General features: G+C 40.1%; 1 protein-coding gene across 2 annotated transcripts in view; it reads left to right on the top strand.

Moving 5' to 3' along the window:
- Positions 1–19,462, top strand: part of LOC122576604 (polypyrimidine tract-binding protein 2) — a 417,022-nt gene that overhangs the window by 25,761 nt on the left and 371,799 nt on the right. The window contains exon 2 of one of the 2 annotated variants that reach the window (XM_043747173.1): positions 10,229–10,253. The exons of the other annotated variant lie outside the window; for it this stretch is intronic. Within the exon in view, the coding sequence (XP_043603108.1) occupies positions 10,229–10,253 (25 nt within the window). The remainder of the gene's footprint in view (positions 1–10,228; positions 10,254–19,462) is intronic. 2 annotated transcript variants of the gene reach the window in all.

Genomic DNA, 19,462 nt, shown 5'->3' with positions numbered 1-19,462 from the left:
ATACATCTTGCAGAACGTTTTAAAAGGTCGTATTCTGCAGCGTGAAAGTGACGAATCAACGCGTGCCGTATTTCCTTTTCAGTTTTTCGACGGGATTTATCGTCACAGATACTCGACGTTCTTCGGGCCTGTCGCTGAAATTCAGTAGACGCGTGTACCGCGACGTCGGCCGCGATTCTTCTTCTTTTCTATCGTCGCCTCTGCCAAACCGGTGAAAATAAGCCGACAGATCGGCTGGAAAGGCTTTCTCACCGAGATGGGATTCGTATCGCGTACGAGGATTTTCCTTTCAGTTCGAGCGTATGCAATTTTCTTCTCCCTCTCCTTCCCTGTTTTTTCTTCCCTCGTTGCTGAATACTTTGAGAAAGATTGGAATATTTTCTGACGAATTCACGGTACTTCTTCGAGACGTGAAAAAGCTATTTTCTTTTACGAAATAATCTCTAGTTAATCGTCGCTATCTATTCAAACGTCAAAACGTACGTATTGCGCAACGTTGCCGCGTCCGTCGGCTGCTTCGCGTAGCTCCTCCAGAAATTGAACCCATTTTTTCCATTAGCATCTAAGAGAAAACGATTCTTGAATATTTGTCAAATCGTATGTGTTAAACGCCATATGTGTTAAACGTGTGCATCGACTTTTATCAACAATTTCTCGATAACTACGTGATAAATTGATCGCAGATTTTACGCGACGGTGTCTTGCGGATACTTCAAATTGGTGTCGCTCGAAATTCCAAAGCAGCCTTGAATTTCGACGTTTGCCTATGAGTTACGTTCTTGCACGTTCGATTAATCGTGTAAAGCTTAGATCGCGTTTAATCGAGTTGCATCGAAAGCGTAAATAAATTTACACGCTATTGCTACTACATATAACAGCGTACGCAAACGCTATCGTATTCCTTTCAAATCATCCTGAAACTTTCAATACTTCCATAACTTCGACCAACAAAGAAACGTATCGAAATTTTCATTGTTTCACCTGCTATATTTTTGCAACTTTTATTTAACCATTTGCGCAAAACAAATATAGGAAAAAAAGAAAAATTGTATACGAGCATCGCGGTCTGTTGCAAAAAAAAGGAAAACAAATTCAACCACCGTGGTTCTGTTTATTAGTTTATGGAGTAATGGCTTGCGGTAAAGATGTTCGACGTACAACCGTGATTTCGTTGTTTGTCAATTTTTTCCCTCTTTTTTATTCTCTCTCTCTCTCTCTCTCTCTCTCTCTCTCTCTCTCTCTCTCTCTCTCTCTCTCTGGTGAAATCGATGTTTTATGAAAACCGTAGTGAAAAATACAAAACGTTATTCGACGAGCACGTTTCCGGTGCGTAAAAAAGTTTAGTCAACCAGCCAATATTGGCCGGTCGCTTCAATAATTATATAACCAGCTTTTGTTATCCCGCACGAATAACTCTCATAACCCTGTGTATGTTTGCGTGCGTTTATTGAATTTTTATATTTTCCTTTCTCTCCTTCCTCGCGTTCGAGAGCTACATTGAAACATTAAAGTTGTTTTGATAAAGTTATTTTTTAGTTACCGTGTTGGAATTGTTGGATAGATAAAGTTGTTATACCGTACAGTTCTACGTATCCGAAAAGGTCGCGAGAATGAATCGAACATGAATATCGAACAGTTAGAAGCGAAAGAATCGAAGATTTCCGGGAAAGTTGCTCTTAAGACTCGTTACGCGGTCATTCGAGCAAACAGCTGTTTGATTTGATTTGATTTGATTTGATTTGATTTGATTTGATTTGATGGGGTCACGCGGAACAATTGGTTTTTGAAAATGTGACAGAGACGGAAGACCAGACTTATGTTTTTATCTTTGTTTAATCGGATATTTAATCGGTATATCGTTGATCATAACAATTGTAAGTAAAACCTCGAATACAGGTGATAAATTGTACGATAGATCAATAATTTGAAAGAGGCGAACGAGATGCAACACACTTTCCACGATTCTCCTCGGCATTTGTCTTGCATCGACGTTTTATCTATAGACAACACTGAACGCGCGAGACGGACGCAAGATTGGAAATTCAAAGTAGTTACTATGGCTTGGCTGCGTTTGACATATCCATACCGGCTTGCAACCGCATTGTCTCTTTCACTAAGGAACGTCCTCCTTCGTTCTCTTCCCTTCATTTTCTCTCCGCAACTTTACAACTCCATATCCTGCCGTGTTCTTTGAAATTGTTTGCATCGAAGACGATGATGCTGTTTGGTTTGTCTCTATATTTGATTCTGTCGGTGTTCCACATCCGCTGATTATTAGGACGATCCGAATGATTAGTTTCGTACATCCTTGTAGTAATTATAATGATGTTCGATCAGAGTCGACGGATATTCACTGTTTTTCCAAAGACTCCACTTTACTCCTTTTCCACCTCCATCGACCGTAAAATCAGTCAGTCGATCAAACGGAAAGAAAACGAAAGCCAACTTTCAAAAACAAGTTTCGTTCTTCGATTAGGGCTGCGTGTTTCCTTCGAAAAATTCAAAACAAAAGAGGGTTGAAACGAAATAAGTAATAAAAGATAGTGGAAAAAGAAGGAAGAAAAGAAGGGGATGAGAAAAAAGAACAGATAATTTCTCCGGACGGAACATCGTCCGACGAACGTTTTCGGTCGGAGATTCTTCTCGTTATTGGCTCGCCGAGTTTATTTTCTGACTGTTTTTGATACCCACCGTGATATTTCTCGTGGATTTTCCTAGCTATCGTTTAAACGCTTCTCAAAGCTTCCCCTATTCGTTCTCTCTCTCTCTGCCTTTTTTGTCTATTTTTATTTTCGTAGGATGAAACACGGTTAATAATCGTATCCGTCTGTATCTGGCGAAACAGTGAGTTGGCATTGCTTTTCGAGGGAAGAAGCTTTTTCATTTCGAAATTGGACGAGCTTTTGTAGGCGTTTTGCGTAACGTTCGGTTCGTTTGTGCCGTTTGCATCGGCGAGGAATCACGGCAGATTAAAATTCATGTTTTCAGTTGTCTGTTAAATTGCGAAGAAATTCGATTACTTGTGTATGAAATGGCTGGAGCGAAGGATGGGGAATGTCGAGGCGAGGCTATGCCTCTGGCCTTTCCTCTCTTCCTTATTACGGTTAGTTCAATGTTTTAATCGTTCCTTGAAATCGAAGAATATATAAAAGCGTCCTCCTTATATACCCGGAATTTTCTTGCTTCGAGAAAATTCAGCCGCCCTCCCACTAATCTCCTTTTCATTTCACGTCTTATTACCACAGACGTATTTATGAAATTGTACCGAAAGCTCGTTCTTCGACACAATTCGTGTCGTCATTCGGAAGAATCACGTAATTTTATCTCAAGTAACAATGTTTGTTCGAACACACTTTCTCATTTCACGTAGCATCTGTAGAAATTTATGTTATAAAATTAACCGCAGCAACGAAATTGCCATTGTACACTGTTGTACATTTTATTAACGATCTCTTCTTCTTCCTTGTCGCAAACATTTTGAATCCTCTTTCTTATCTTATTTATAATTTACACAACCTTGTATCGTATCTACGTTCTGTTAACGATTTCATCCTGCGTATTTCGCACAAATTCCCTCTTTCTGTCTCGTCCACGTTTAAGAATACTTTGACACTTGATAAGAAATCCGATCGACCGAAACGAAACGCTTCGAGGCAAATAGTCGATCGATGAACGCAAAATGGCATGCGGACCGACGATCATTTCGATCGCCGCGACTGTTTGCGGTCGTGGAGAATTTTGAGTGCGCCGCTTCGTTGCAAAGGCAATCTGTCGTATCGTCATCGATACGTAACTCGAATGCGTTCGATTATTTGCTTATTGATGCGTGTGGCTGCCGTTCGTATGGCACGGGTGGCTCATAAACGTTCGATTGGACGTTTAGTTCCGGATAACGAGCCCCGGATTCGATCCGCGCTTTCTCTGTTTCCCTCTTTCTGCTAATTCCCCTTTTCGATAGTCCCTGATGGTCATCGATGTCAGTTTTCTTTGATCCTGGCCCGTGTATCTTGTTCATTTTGACCATTTTCGCGAGCTTTATCGTCTTTAGCGCAAACTGGTAGAGAAAGCGCGGCGTATTTAGAATCTCAGTTCGTTCGAAACGAATGAAAAATTATTTCGGCGGAAACTGGGTGGAAATAAAACTTTTATATTTCAAACTCTCGCTAATAGCGAGCAATGCAAAGTATCCGAAACTTTGGTGCCTTATTTAACTCGTTTAACTCTCGAAAATTTGATTTCCAAGGTCTGATTTTCGATTTCCAAGGTCTACGTATATTCCTTCGATAAGTTTCGTTACTTTCAGCGCGAATCGGTATTAGTTAGCGTTTGACCAATCTTAATAAGCCAATTTATAGCAAACGTAAAACTCTCTTTCTCGTTTTATTTCATTTCTGACAGAACTGAGCTTTGCTTCGAGTTTGAAAATAATCGCTTCGATAGTGGCTACTGCAACTTGAAATTGACTTTGACTGTTCAAACGTAAAATTGATTTTATTTTCGTTGCCTTGAAATATTAAAAAAAGGAAACATGGAGAAATGCGATAGACGCTTTGTTGATACGTTTTGCGTCCTATTTTTACCTGAATCACGGAAACGGAATCACAATCTCCGTTTCCCGGGCGTGGACTGTAATAGGATTTTAAGTACATTAAGCACATTGCACGATGCATTTCCAGCATTCGGTAAAACGAAGTGAGCGCGTTGGCTAAGTTATTACGGTAACCTAGATATCATACGTCTAATTTGCTTTGTGTCATCGTTCAGGATCGTACAGGCTGATTCGAAACTTGTCGCGATTCTGTGTGCGCGTATATACCGATGTTCTCGAGCGCCAATCCTAACGTTTCTCGCTCTTTCTGGTCTTAGACAAACAGCGATAATTGAAACAGATTATGCCAGCGAACAGATTTTATACGGTAATTTGCACTCCGTCGGACTTTGCACTTTTCCCATCGTATTATTATCCGGACATTTGGATATTTATACGTTTATCACAAATGTGTAAAACGCGCAAGAATTTTCTTCCAGTTTTAAACAGTAATTGCAAATTTTGTAATTTCCACGCGAAAAGAATTTATCGTTATTTATATTACGTACTTTTCTACGATGAACGAACTTGTCGTTTGCCAACAAGCTGAGAAATCGCAAGCACAGGACTAGCAACTTCCAAAGTTCCGGCTACCGGAAGAGAGCTATCCGCCCGGACAATTAGACAGACCCGTGCTTACCATTCGATCAATCCCTAATTACATTTACCTGTAGCTGCTGCATCATCCTACTTCAGCTTGGCTCTATCTACCGATTACCGACACGCGCGATCATGCTGATACGTGTCGCTGTGTACGTTCATCGCACACAGCGATGAACCCCGTGTAGCCTGGTTCGTAGCCGTTTCGAGTGCCAATTCCACCGTTCATGCGATCATGCTCCTCTGCCTCTTTGCGTTCTTGGCGCATGTATGACGCACTTACGCGCCAGTTTCAAGGTTTTGTTTGAAAAACGACTGAATAAAAGTCGTCTAAAAAGTGGAGAACCGACCATAAATATAGCGATGAGTAAAAATTTGGAAAATCATTAATTATGCAAACCTAAAAGAAAAGAAAACGCACGCACAAGCATTTAAACGAGTATGTACTCTCATTTAATCTAATCGTTGTAATCTATTTTATACTAATTTAGTAACAAGGAGTTACAACGAGCGACGACGCAGTCAATTCATTGTATACATCGTCGAACGAAAGTTAAAACCGTTCGAAGCGAATTGTAAAATGCGCATTGTGAATGATTGGTGAGCTTTCGCGGAAACGGTGGTTGTCGCGGTAGTTGGATTAAATGATACAAAATCGATTGTTGTTCGCTGCTAGCCATGCCACCGAAAACGGTTCGCCATTCTACGATATTAATGCCAGAAGCTTTCGCTGTGTTTCCGCGAACCCGATTATAAATGAACGATATTGGACATCGAGGATGGCGGGAACAACGAGGAATTTGAAATATTAATTCGTTGCTTTGCTACATAGTTTTCAACTTGTTCCTGCCGCTTTTGCAAGAGATTCCAGCGACCGCCGATGAAAACGATAACAGCAGAGAGAAAAGTTTCCTCCGATAAAACATCGCCTTTTCTCATTAATCTGTGTGCGAAGGAGCGCAGACGAATACGTTTAATAGAAAAGATACGCAGGAATACCTTTGACCCGTGGCTTTAACGCAGATACTTTACCGTTCGCAAATATTTCCACATGTATGTTCCTGTATTACCACCACCGTGGCTATGAAATACAAATAAATGTCAAATAAAATATCGCGGCACGACTATCGCCAGAAAGTGGAAGATAAAATGCACGATTCTCTGTCGCGAACAACGATTAGCATAGCGATCCATCCGCTAAAATCGAGCGTCGTCAGGTTTTTCGCGGGGGCCAGCCGTCCGCTTAATTTCCTTAGCGAGATTACGTATCGCTGGGAAGGAATTCTAATTAGTCAGCACGACGGCAGGCGCTATCAACCCTTTGCGAACGGCTGCCTGTTAGCCTACGATAACACGGCCTGAGCCACCCATTCGCAGGGGCGACCACAAGGCGCTTAGGGGCGTGCCTCGACTTAGGCCGACGATGCTCGAATGCGCGTGCAAACCTGCCTACCCTGCAAAAATCTTCAGCGTTCATCGATGAACGTTTAAATCTTTCGAACTTTTTCTTGCATATCGCTCGAAAGTTATTACACCACGAAATTATTACACGATAACGATCATTTTCCATTTATTCCTTTATTTCGTTCTCGACGCAATCGTATTTTCCCGCTCTTTGTTCGTTCGTCTCGTTTTCCATCTCTTCTAGCGTTAAACGATTGCTCGAGTTCGCCAAGAACGTGACAAAGTTGCTATTGATAGGTACACCTGTAACGGGCGAGACTGAGACTGCAGCAAAGAAAATTCAAAAAAATCTTACGCGGTTTACAACTGATGATCATTCGTAGGTATAAACGTGGCAGAGCTTTCGTTAAACATTTTCTCGTGCTAAACATGTTTGCGACGGTCGTTTACTTCGATCAGAAAATTTCGATCAGATAATGCGCTTCGATTCAAGTCGGTATCTCAATTTGACCCGAAGTTGCAGCACTACGAAGTACGATGGACGTGTCTAAGTCTATAGAGCTATGAATGGCAGGTTGCAGTTGTCCGAGCTACATTTTTCCCAGGAAATGCGTACGCTATCGTAGTAGCGATAGTAAAAAGACGCAGGACGCTGTCTGTCATTGATCAGCGTACTGTTAACGACGTTGCGATTGGTCGATGACGCGGTGCGAGCGGCAGGTCCCGTGCGTGTGCGAGTGACAGCGATAGAGAATTGCTGAAAAATTCGGTTCTCCTCGAACGACGATATATCAGCAACGGAAAGTCGGATCGAGATGAAACGGCAAGCATTTCATAGGGGAAGGTTTACGCTTTCTCGCGACTCTGACCGAATTTTTTAAGCTTTTGCTAGTTTTAATAGAGTTTACGCTCGTAGTCGAGGTCTATTTATTGGAACAACGAATTTCGAATAAATTTCGAACGGAAAGAAAAATACAAGGAACAAAACGACGAGTGACAGTTACCTGTATGGAGGACGTTGTTGTTGGCGAGTTATTCGGTAATTTAAATATACAAGCGAATCTTCGCTTATTCACAATCTGAGAAAGTAATCAAGAGCAAAGTACCACGAATATGATCGCGGAATGTACGTATGGATAAAATATTAATTGTACGAATATGCAGCTTCCTAATAATTTAGGCTACGAAATATTCATCGACCTGTCTCGAATTACTAAAACGCTAGTAAAATACTAAATGATAATTTTTTTTTTTTTTTAACAATAACGTAATGCAATGTAGATTTATAGAATATTCATCGAACTGTTACCGATTCTAGAAATATTCGCAATTCACATAATAATCGGACCTATTTTCCAGGTGAAATCAATATTCCAGATTAAGTGGCAATTGTTTAATAATAATCTCTGAGTAGCGGCAGACCTTTGAAACATTTATCAATCCATCATGAATTATTGAAATATTAATAATCGAATGAACGGATAAATGATTTTCAGATTGAATCGAATCACGATTTCCAGTTAAATCGAAATCTTTTTTCAACGCGATTCGCTCCAATACTTTCTGATAATTCGCTTGTGTAGGCTTACGAAAGTATTCGTTGATCTATCTGGAAATATTCAGAATCCAATTGATCGCGAATGGAGTATGGAGAGGTGGTTGGGAATGGATTACCGCTGCCTGAATATGGACCATTTGTGAGCTTTTTGATCATTCGTGTCAGTGAGTTTATGAAATGTTCGTTAATCCGTCACGAGATATCCCGTAATCCAAGAAATTCTTAATGGATGTTGGAATTTCGGAATACGGATGGAAATTTGCGCGTGTCGTAATTAAAAGACAGCTGTAATTCGTAATTTTCTTTGCTACACAAAAGTGTAATGTATAGACAAAAAAAAAAAAAAAAAAAGAAGATTCTTTTTATTTTTAAGTTCAAACGTTCTTTTAATTAAATTAAATTAACCGCCTTAATCTTCCTAGGTCACTGGAAATTTCCTATAACGAACAACCGCATTGCTGTCTTTTATTTTTAAGAATGCTTGGTGTTTAGGTCGGACGAACGGAAACGTATCATTAAGCACTGTACTGTAAGATACTAATATTTCTTCACATTTCATGCTGTTACACTAATCTCTCAATTAATAATAATAATTAGCTGTAGAATAATTTCTCTCTCTCTCTCTCTCTCTCTATCTCTCTTAGTTAATTTTATTAACAAAGTTTCCCTCCCGTATAACTTTCATTCTAGAGCTGTCCTTGACAAATTTTTGGGGAAGAAAATAAAAAGTAATGGAATATTATACTGTTGCAGGTAGACTAAGAAGAATTGTTCCTTTTTTTTTTTTTGCAAAATTCGGCGGCATTTTTTCGTTTTTGGGGCGATCCTGCACCGAAGATATAATCAACGAAGAGCTTCAAAATTTGTAGAGAATAGTTCCTTCGTCATCGTTCTACTCTAATTTATTTTATAAATTAGAGTTGCAATCTTCGTAAACTGTGAACTATCGAAATAGATTTATAGAGATTTCATTTTTTAACAGTTTCTCTTTACCTATTTAATGTTAATTTATTTATGTCATGCGAGTGAGTGATGCGACGAATCACGTGCGTTCTCCGTTATAACCTGTTAATAAATAAAATTTACAGCATTATGTTCTAAGGCTATTTTCAACGGACAATGTAAATATGTGTAATATGTTTTCAGGATTGATAAACGATGCAAAATGCCAACCTTAATCACTGAGCGCTACATTTTATTCCATTAACGAAAATTATAAAGATCCCTCGCTTTGAAAAGTGTGATCGATAAAATCTCCGAATAATTGATACACGTGTAATAAATTACCGCGAATTATTGCTCGAGTCGCAAGCAGGATCATGGCGCAGCAGATCAGCATTTCTTCTCCGATCATCGTACAGATCACCCTCGAGCACTGTACACTCTCTTTCGACCCCCCCCCCTCTGTGACCCCGCTTTTCGTGTCTCTTTGTCTCCTTTTGTCTTTCTGTCTGAATCTTGCACCTCTGTCCCCGCCATAATCATGTTCGTAGATACCCTCTGGCTGCCAGAATATATATATATATTTACGGGATCGTTCCAGACATTAAAACGTCTCGAGAATAACTCGTGTACAAAAATATCATTCGAGGCTTATTTTCCAATTATTGGTAATATCTATTATGATACTTTAAGCTAAAATATACTGGTATCGATGAAGCAGCTGAAGAATCAAAACCAAGCAAATATACCGTATTAAAATGTTGTTTTACGCTCTTCTGCTATTGTTTAAAGATTATGATACAAATAATGGTAGTAGTAAAAGTATTTGGTATAGCTATAGAAAAGCGGAAAATATTATCATTTATAATTTGACAAGTGAACCTCGAACGGCACTTTTACACACGAGCGTTTTTCATCGTTTTAACGCCTGCGAACGATCCTACAAATATCCAAAATATATTCTCTCGCACCTTGTATATGGCGCCTTTTAACCGCTTGGCTCCTCCGTTTTCTCTCTCTGTTCTTTGTCCCTTCGAGTCGGCCATTTTCTCCAGTCGCTTCTTAACCTCTCATATCTGTCTTGTATTTATGTGTACGTTTTGTCTAACTCTTCTCTTTTCTGTTTTACTTTACAGAGATACTCTGCACAGCGGGCAAAAGGTACGAGCCTCCCCTACATTACAGTTGTCTCTTCTTTTTCTTTATTCTGTTTTTCTTCTCATTCTTTATTTCTCCGTTCCTTTCTCGTTTATTTTGTTCTCTTCTCCTCTTCTTATTCTTCTTGTTCTACATAGGGCGAGGCATATGAAACACGAGAATATTGAATATTTGTGAAAATATTAAGAGTACGAGAAAGAGTACGATAGGCAGAGTTGAAGCGTTTCGTAAATCTGTACTTTTATCGATATAAGAAAAAAAAGAAGAAAGAAATTGTTAGGCTTTCCAAAAAGGTACAAAAGTCTGCAACCTACTTACGAATCGTTTCTCGTCTCTCGAGGGTTTGGACGAACGAAATTCTATCGTCAAAGAATTGGCATAAACGCATCAACGTTGCCTATCGATTAATCATTGTTTTCAGATCTTACCAATATTCTCAGAAACGTTTAATTTTCACGTTCTCCGCGTATCACTCGGTACGCTCCAATCTCTCCCTTGTCTGTCACTCGGTATGTCTTTGTCTTTCTCGTCGTCTTTATGGCTCTTCCGTTCCTCACATGTTTTCTGTCTCTCACATTCATCTCTTTCACTCACCATCCTAGAGCTGCTGTAATATTATTCGAATAATCGTCGACGAAATATTACAAAATTTCTCTCGATAGTCACTGAACGATTACAGACGATTTTCGTCGTGAAAGTGTTTATAAGGTAGGATTTTTCGAAAAACCGGGTTCACCGAGGAAATCGAAACCAGAGAGTAAGGATGAGAGGTTTGGTTTTGAGAATTTGAGTCGATGGCCGACTTCGGACGATGGGAGACCACAGGGGAGAAACATGATTGTCGCTCGTTTATGGTTTTTCCAGGTCTACCAATTTCTTGAGAATGCCTGCAGTAAGTGGAATTCACGTCTAAGTAGTATAAAACAGGCATGAAGTCATTTGGAATGGTCCAGAAGAAGAAGAAGAAGAAGAAGAAGAAGAAGAAGAAGAAGAAGAAGAAGAAAAAGAAGAAGAAGAGAAATCAATGTTTTGAAGTAGAAGAGCACGAGAGTTTCAGAGAAAATATTTATTTGTAATTGTTCATGTCTCCTTTAGGTTACACGCACAAATTGATTGATTGTTAGTGGATAAAAATATTAATTTTTAACTGTTGGGATAAATAAGACAAAAAGCTTAAATTTGGCGGGTGATCTAATATTTGCTCCGATGTCCTTATATTCGTCTTTTGTCTACGCTAAAAATCCAAGTTGTCATGTTTTTCCTATGTGGTCTTCATATAGGATCGCTTAAGAATCTCCCTGATTTTGTTGGAAAATTAATATAATTTCAAAAGAATTATTAAATACGTTAATTTCCATTTTCTTTTTTTTTTTTTTAAGGAATATTATTTCAAAACAGAAACCTGGCTCTCACGATACGATATCAATTTTTCAATTCCTACCAACTTCTATTTTATGATTCAACGAAGTACGAACCGCAGAGGATTGGATATTTCGTATATTACAACTTAATACATCTCGAAAACCTCACAGAGTTGTAATATTTGTGTTTCGTCGTATCGATTAGGGATTAAATTTGATTATAGCGAGCGAAGCTTCGAGTTTTTCCTTTCTCTTTTGGATTTTTCCTCCGCTTATCTTCTTTTTTCTTCTTTGAAGCTTCTTGTTGGTTTGGATAATTTCGACAATTCGGCGATACGGCCGGTTTCTTCGGCCCGGTGTTTTTATATAGAAAATACGTCGATTTCGTTGGCTTTTACTAAAGTCGCGGGAAGATTGTCTTTTCCGACCTTCCATCGGCGCGTAGGGTGACCCCGTAAAAGTTGACGATACGATCCTGCACCCGAAAATCTCCCTTCCATCTGTCTCCGGTCTGCCTCGATTCACGTAAGTAGAGAGACTTTTATTTATTTTGTTTGCCATACGTCGCCGACCCCCTCGCTTGTTTGTCCACGAAAATATTTAAAGACGGCGATCATAACAGAATATACGGAAACGGTTCTGAATAACTGGGATTTCCATTCCCAGTGAAAATCTAATATACGTTGTTAACGATATTCGCCATAAATTAACTATCAGCTAAATAATCGTTCTTGGAAATAATTATTCTATAGTTTCACGTGTGTCCTTTTTATACATATCGAGACGCGACACTTGAACGAATCGGAGTAGTCATATATATGTGTATATTATATATAGTAGTATTTCCGAGCACTTTGAAATAATTTAAAAGAGAACAGTTATATATAAAAATAACCGATAATACCAATTAATAGTTGGCGTATTTCTCGTTACATTACCTTAGAAATGCAACAAGTTTTAACGATAAAGAAGCAATTGTCTTCTGAATTATTATCGTTGGTTCGGAACTCTTTGTCGTTTGATTGCACTGTTGAGGAATTAAACGGGCAATCTAAGCTCCATTATCCACTTACACCAATATCGAACAAGGGAAAAAGTGAAAAGAAATAAAAGACCGGGACCGAGAGAGAAATAATTTAAAGAGAACGAAAAAGGTTAGATCGAAACAGCGACGAAGGTGAAAATATCCAGAATCGATCGCCAGCTTCTATATATAAAAGGACTGGAAAGGGTTGGCGGGGTGGTGGTGGTGTGGAATGTTACAGCAGGGGTAAAACGTTCGAAGAGAATAGTTTATTTCTAGTTGCTTTCCAGCTGGTTACCCGAGTAAATCGGTATCCACGTAATACCTGGCTTTCCACGGGAACGTTCGGATATCCGATTATATCCGACTATGCTGCCTTCTCAAGGAGCATTTGAAATTTAAATACGATTCACCGTCTTCCGTCGTTCGATCCACCTTCTGGACCAGTTTCGCTAACACGATGAAACCGTACTTTCTAGATCCGTCGTCGACCGGATCTCCTTCGCTCGCCAACCATAAATTCCTCCGAGTTACCATGAATTATTTCATAGTTACACGTAATAATGTTTTTAGTAACAGGAAGATTGCGTTAGACGTACGAGCGAATAATTTGAATTTTTCAGTGAAACTCAGAGTCTATCTAAGAAGGAGATATCGCAAGCTGTTGAACGGTAGCTTTCTATAACTGTAAGCCATTTACGAGGCAACTGATGGATTCCATCGCGACAAGATGCTGCGTCTTTGGACGAGATTCAATCGTCAAATCGCTTTAGTATGTCGTCCGTTAATTGCAAATGGCTATCGGATAAGGCACGTTGCATCGATCGGAACACGTGGTAATCCGAAGGAGTAACGTCTAACGAATAAGCTGATTGCTGCAAGACGTCCCAACCAAGATCGGTATGAATGACGTCTCTTGTCATAGAAGCAGTGCCTGCCTAGCGTCGTCACGCATCAATTTCGCAGAACGTCCTCCTTTGTCAGTCCGACTGACGATTGGACCTTGTCTAAAGACAAAACGTTTTTACGTGCTGGAATTCATCTGTCTGACGAATGGCTTAAACTTACAGAAAGCAACAGCAAGAATATCTTGATCGATTCACTTGCTGTACCTTTTTCTGAAAATGCATCTGCAGTTTCACTGAAAAATTGTGGAAAAAATAAATTAAACGAAATCGAACGAATTTGTATAATCATTAGGAAGTTGTTGTAAGTAAGTGCAGCGACCATCTTTTTTCAAGACAGAATTTCCGGAGTTTCTCGATTTTGAAAGGAAATTGGCACGAAAGCGCGGGACATAATAATAGAGCGAAACGGAAAATTTAGTATCGATTACTAGGCAAGTATCATGGCGGCGAATTTGGCAAAGACACGCAGTAATTGGTACACGTCAAATGCACACGTAACACAAAGCGCATTTCTACCGTCGATGGTTTGCGTTTGAAAAAGTTGAAACCCAGCCGCGGCTGAATTCGACAGAAAATTGATCTGTTATTGCATAGAATTATTAAAAAAGGAGAAAACCACACGCAGAGCGGGGAAAAGGCAATCAGAAATCGTATAATTGATTAAAGAGAGAAGAAAAAGTATCTAATAAACGGAGGATTAAACCATTTTTTTTTTTTTCAGGATAGACATTTCTTTCTTAAACACGGCATTCACCGTGTTCAGCGAAGATCATATTGATAAATGGTATAATAATTTGAAGTTGTGTGTTATTCGCGAAGTAAATTTGTCAAGTCATTAATTAAATTAGCGTTGTTTGAATTTTGAACTCGCAATCGAAGAAATTCGTCAGAAAGGAGAATCCTAAAAGTGGAAAAAAAGAGTGCAAAGAAAAAAAAAGAAGAAGTTTTCAACTCGATGTCGTAAACGTTATACGAAATATCGGAAACGTCATAAAAATCCAAAATTCCAAAGAAAAGGAAAACAAGGAGACCGCGGAGCCTCGAAAAATTATACAGCGATGAAGGTGAATTCGATTTGATATGGTAAACAGTCCGAAAGTCCCAAAATTCAAGACAAAAGGAGAGTACAAGTGCCCGTGAAGCTGCAAAGATGTTTCAGAGCAATAAAAATCCGTCAGAACCGAATTTTCCCTACTCTTCTAACCATTCGATCGGCGACAATCGAATTTCAACGGCGAAAATCCGTGGAAGGTTGGCGGACGCGTGTCGCCGCGGTTCATCAGGAAGCATTGACACATTCCGTCGATATTCCAGTCGATATTTTCGACGTGGCTCCGTGCTCGATAACGAGGCCGCGCGATCACCGGATGTACTCCAGTTTTCGTCTCCTTACCCCTCCCTCATTCTCTCTCTCTCTCTCTCTCTCTCTCTCTCTCTCTCGCGCGCACACACACACACACACACACGTGATCCTTGCTCCCTTTTGTCCCATGTCTCGCGTCTCTCGATTTCGAGTAGAGTGTCGAGTGCTGGAGGACGACGACGATTAATCTACTCGAATCGCTAATTAACCATTTGATGTCGAACCAGATTACGTGGACAGTGTTTGTCGAATCGAAACTGTCTCTTACCGTGTTCCATACATTTTTGGAAATATGGGCGGTAAGTTGTTATTATTTTGTAGGACTCTAACCTTTGTAGAAATTTAAATGAAACTTCTTGGGTAGTTCTTCGAGTTTATTAGTCACTCGCTTGATACTGGACTCGACTGCGTGAACAATGTTTTGTTGAAATTTTACTCTCGGAATTTCTTGGCCGGTTCTTGGGTTACTTGGGTGGCTCCTTTTTCAAGACTGTTACAGGATGTGTGGTATTTTAAAAAAAAAAAAAAAAAAAAAAAAATAAGTTACGCATACTTATTAGAATTTTCAATATAGAACTTGACCAATAGCGTGTATAGTTCCATCGTTTTCGAGGAATCCTTAGATTCTCTCCGTAGAGGCATCGTTTTTCGTTAAAGTTGTAAAGATCGATCACGCCATTGACGATATCTCGCGTGTTCGTTAAAGTCGAACGACGAACGTATTCAGTTTGGTCATTGATCGAGGAAAGCCGATCCGCTAGCGCTGGCCAGCGAGTGAAACGGACCAGCAGGAAACCCGGGAGAGGCTTAACGGACGTATACGTCGAACGCTCGTCCAAGGGACGGATAATTTAGGTCAGCTTCAGGTCGAACCATCGGGGCCACGTCCCTCCGCAGGGATGACGATCGCTTCCCTCGATACGTAACAATAGTCATTAGCGTATCAAACGATTTACCTTCCAAGAAGATCATCGCGACGGCGAACATCCTGGACAGCTAGTTTATGGTTGCCTTCGTTTCATCGTTAAATTGATTTACGAATAGATAAGACGCCGAACGTTTGTAAAGAATCCTAAATTCTTAAATTCCTTTTAAATCCGCCAAATTTGGAAATTTGTCGGTCTTTAAGTACCGAAATTTCTACCTTCCTAAATCGTTATATATGATAAATGTAGAAATACGAAACGTACGTTCTACGTTCTTTCGATCCTAAATTCTTAGATCATTCTAAACCTTTCAGTTCTTTGTTGCCTTATTAGCTCGCGTATTATTGTCACGTGCGAGTAATTTTGACACTCTCGACGCATAATACGCTACATCTTTCAGTATTTTTGCTCTTTTGATAGAGCGAACGGGTTAAGCCTGTGTTTCGATGTAATTCGCCACGTTTGCAGCGTATTTACATTTCCGGCGTCTCTTTCGGAGCACGTTGGTCCAGGTTCGCATCTCATGTTTAAGGATACGACATTCGATAAGGGTCTCCACTTACCGTATCCTCGACGTTCATGCATGCACATTATGTATAGAGGGACACACGTGGATCACAGTGACCGCAGCGTGCATTAAAAGGAGCTGGACACCTTCATGAAACATTCAGACCGGGCCTAAAACGCGCATACGCCAACCTTCCTGTGATCACATGCAAAACAAACCTGAACCTTCCGGCACCCTCGTCTAATTAATCAACGCAATCGTATTTGAAACATGGACGTGGAGACGCGTTATGGATTTTGAAAAGACCTGATGTGAATCGACGAATTCACAGGAAAGGCAATTGTCTATAGAAGGAGGTGTGTAAATTGAAAAATTAGAAATTTTGAAATTTAGGAACGTAGCAATTTTAGAAATTTAGAAATTTCAGGAGCCAAGTTTCGTAATCTCCACGAAGAATGGAAATAAACAGAACCGTATCTTTTCAAATTTCATCGAACGAATCTCCGATAGTATTAAAAATAATGTAATATTTTAATAAGAACGATAAATATCAACGGTAGTAGTCGTCCGAATTCTAAAAATTCATGCCATCTGTTTGCGTAATATAAATTGGTTGTGCCCCATGTCAAAGAAATATGCATTCCAGACGAGGTTCCTCGACTCGAACATGTGCCCACTATGTGAAAGGGAAATAAACCTCCCGTACAATTATAATATCCTGTATTACCAGATCCCTTGGTCGTATCTTGGTCGGGTTCTTTTGTCGCGTGTTTGCTCGTCTAACGAGGTCGCATGTTCTCAAGACGAACAGCGTTTCCGACGTTCCTGATATTTTCCAACTTTTACTGTAAGCATCCTGGCTCTCCGACTAAACGTAGACGCGGTACTGTGCGTGCGGAAGGAAAGGAACTCGATAATTGATGGACATTCTTGAAGAAGTTGTTGTGGAAATAAGGAACGGAGGGAGTAGAATGGCTGAGGAATGTTTGGAGATAGGGAAAGCGGATGGAAATTGTTCGCGAGGGATTTGAGAAGGGTTTTGAACGAATATTGGAATTTAGGACTCGAGGAGTTTCGAGACTTGAAAGGCGAGGAATTTAAGAACGATTAGGAAATGACAAAATTAGGAACAGAGGGATTTAGACGTTTGCAAATGCGATATATCTCTACTCAATTTTCCTATGATTTTCCAACAAATTTTTCCAACAAACCGTACGGATTTTCGAATAACGGACTGACAACAGTGGCGGATGTTTATGCGAATTTTGCAAGTCAAAGGGGTTTCCACCCTCTTCGTTAACGTATCAATTAACGCTGCCGTCGTCGCGACGTGAAAGCTATAAGGACTTAGTTGGAGGTTGCCTCTGCTTCAACGTCGAATTCCGAGCCTGAAATAATTTGTCTTTCTTATCTGAAACGTTGCCACCTCTAAAGACTTGCTTGACGATCGAAATAGTTCGAAGAATGTGTCGTAGGTAAAGTCCAAAGTTTGTAACAGTAAAATCTTGAAAGCGTACGTTGCGTTTAACCTTCGATCGTATAAATTGTAATAGAGCGATTCTACAATGAGCAAAGAAGCCCTATTCCTCATTTTCCACGCGTGTTATTAAACTACGGGCAGGTAGTAACAGTAAAAGCTGGCATCGGAAGTTCAGCGAGACCTCCGCGGTCATAAATTTAAGGGAATTGCAGTAAAATTGCTGCTCCGACTAACGTCTATTAACTTTCTACTATGCTTTGCCATCCTTATGACAGAGTAGACTGTATGAAATTAACGCGTGAAATCTCGTAGAACGAGCTTATTACACTCCTGGTAGAATTTCGTAGTCGATCGGTATGTGAATTTCCAATGGGAAACATGGTTTAACAGCGCTTCTGTATACTGTAGGCGATTCCACGATAATACGAGAAACATTTCTTGCTCTTTACTCGTTAAAATGCTCTGAAATAAATAGGAAATATAGCGTTGAAAAGGCGCGTTGCTTTAACTCGATCTCTAACTCATCTCAATCCAGTCGTCTCGAGATACGAGCCTACAAAGTTCAACGTCGAGTCGCAGTGATGCTAGTCAACCATATGACTGACGTACTTTCCTGGAAACGAGTAGCAACTAGGAATAGTGGAAAAAAGTCCGCCGAGTCAGCGGAGTCAGTGCGTGAGTCAGTGCGCGAGTCAGTGCGCGAGTCAGACAGCGACAGCAGACACCTTCGAATGGGGAAACGCTGTTTGTCGGATAGTTGTTTGGCGTTGGATCTTTTTTTAATCATAAAGCAGTCATAAAGTAGTACGACGATGTATGGCGGAGTCGGAGTATAATATTATACGTAAACTATGGTATAAAATATAATGTCAAATATTCCGTTGTGACAGCGTTATCGAGCGCGCTGATTATACTGCAATTTCAAAAACCTTCTTAAGCCGTTCTCGGTATACAACCTGAATACACGGTCTCGATGCGAGTTATTCATAGAGAATACATTACGAGAAAGCTGGCTTTGATCTGAACCGGAGTTCGAATTATGCAGACCTCTCCGCGTCTGTTTCTCGAGTGACGTGTGGCCAACACATACATACCGTCGTGGAAACCTAACCAAAGCTAAACTGCATTAGTCGTATGGAGTAATGCAGGGGAATATTGTAGCTAGGAGAAATTCGGCAAGGGCTTGGAAAGCCCTGGCCGGGCGCGTCCACGCGTAAGCCCATATTAACGGGTTTCTCCTGGCCCCATTTCGTCGCGAGTTTTCCTTTTATTACACTGAATACGTTGCATCGTTCGTCAGCTCGCGATAGTTTATTTGCGTAAATAAATTTCCAGAAAATTGAGAAATTTTTACGAACGTTCTATAGCGATCTTTCGAGGTATCTTTTAAAGGGATTATTTTAGGAAAGTATAGACCTTAGGAGAGGATTTCTTTAGAGTTTCTTTAAGATTGTGGAAGGTTTAAGGATTTTATGTCGAAGCTTAACGCGTTGGAAAATGCGCGGACATCGTACGGATGGTGAAACGAAAGAGGACAAAACGTGGAAAATAGATATCAAAGTGAAGATGCAATGGTATAACACGAAATCTAAGACATTTCGAATTTTGGCAGCAGAAACTCACCCGTTTACGTAATACGAGG

The sequence above is a fragment of the Bombus pyrosoma genome, linkage group LG16 (genome assembly GCF_014825855.1).
Source record: "Bombus pyrosoma isolate SC7728 linkage group LG16, ASM1482585v1, whole genome shotgun sequence".
Classification (NCBI taxonomy): Eukaryota; Metazoa; Arthropoda; class Insecta; order Hymenoptera; family Apidae; genus Bombus; species Bombus pyrosoma.
Note: the sequence above shows the minus strand (reverse complement) of the source record. Positions and strands in the feature narration are given on the sequence as shown.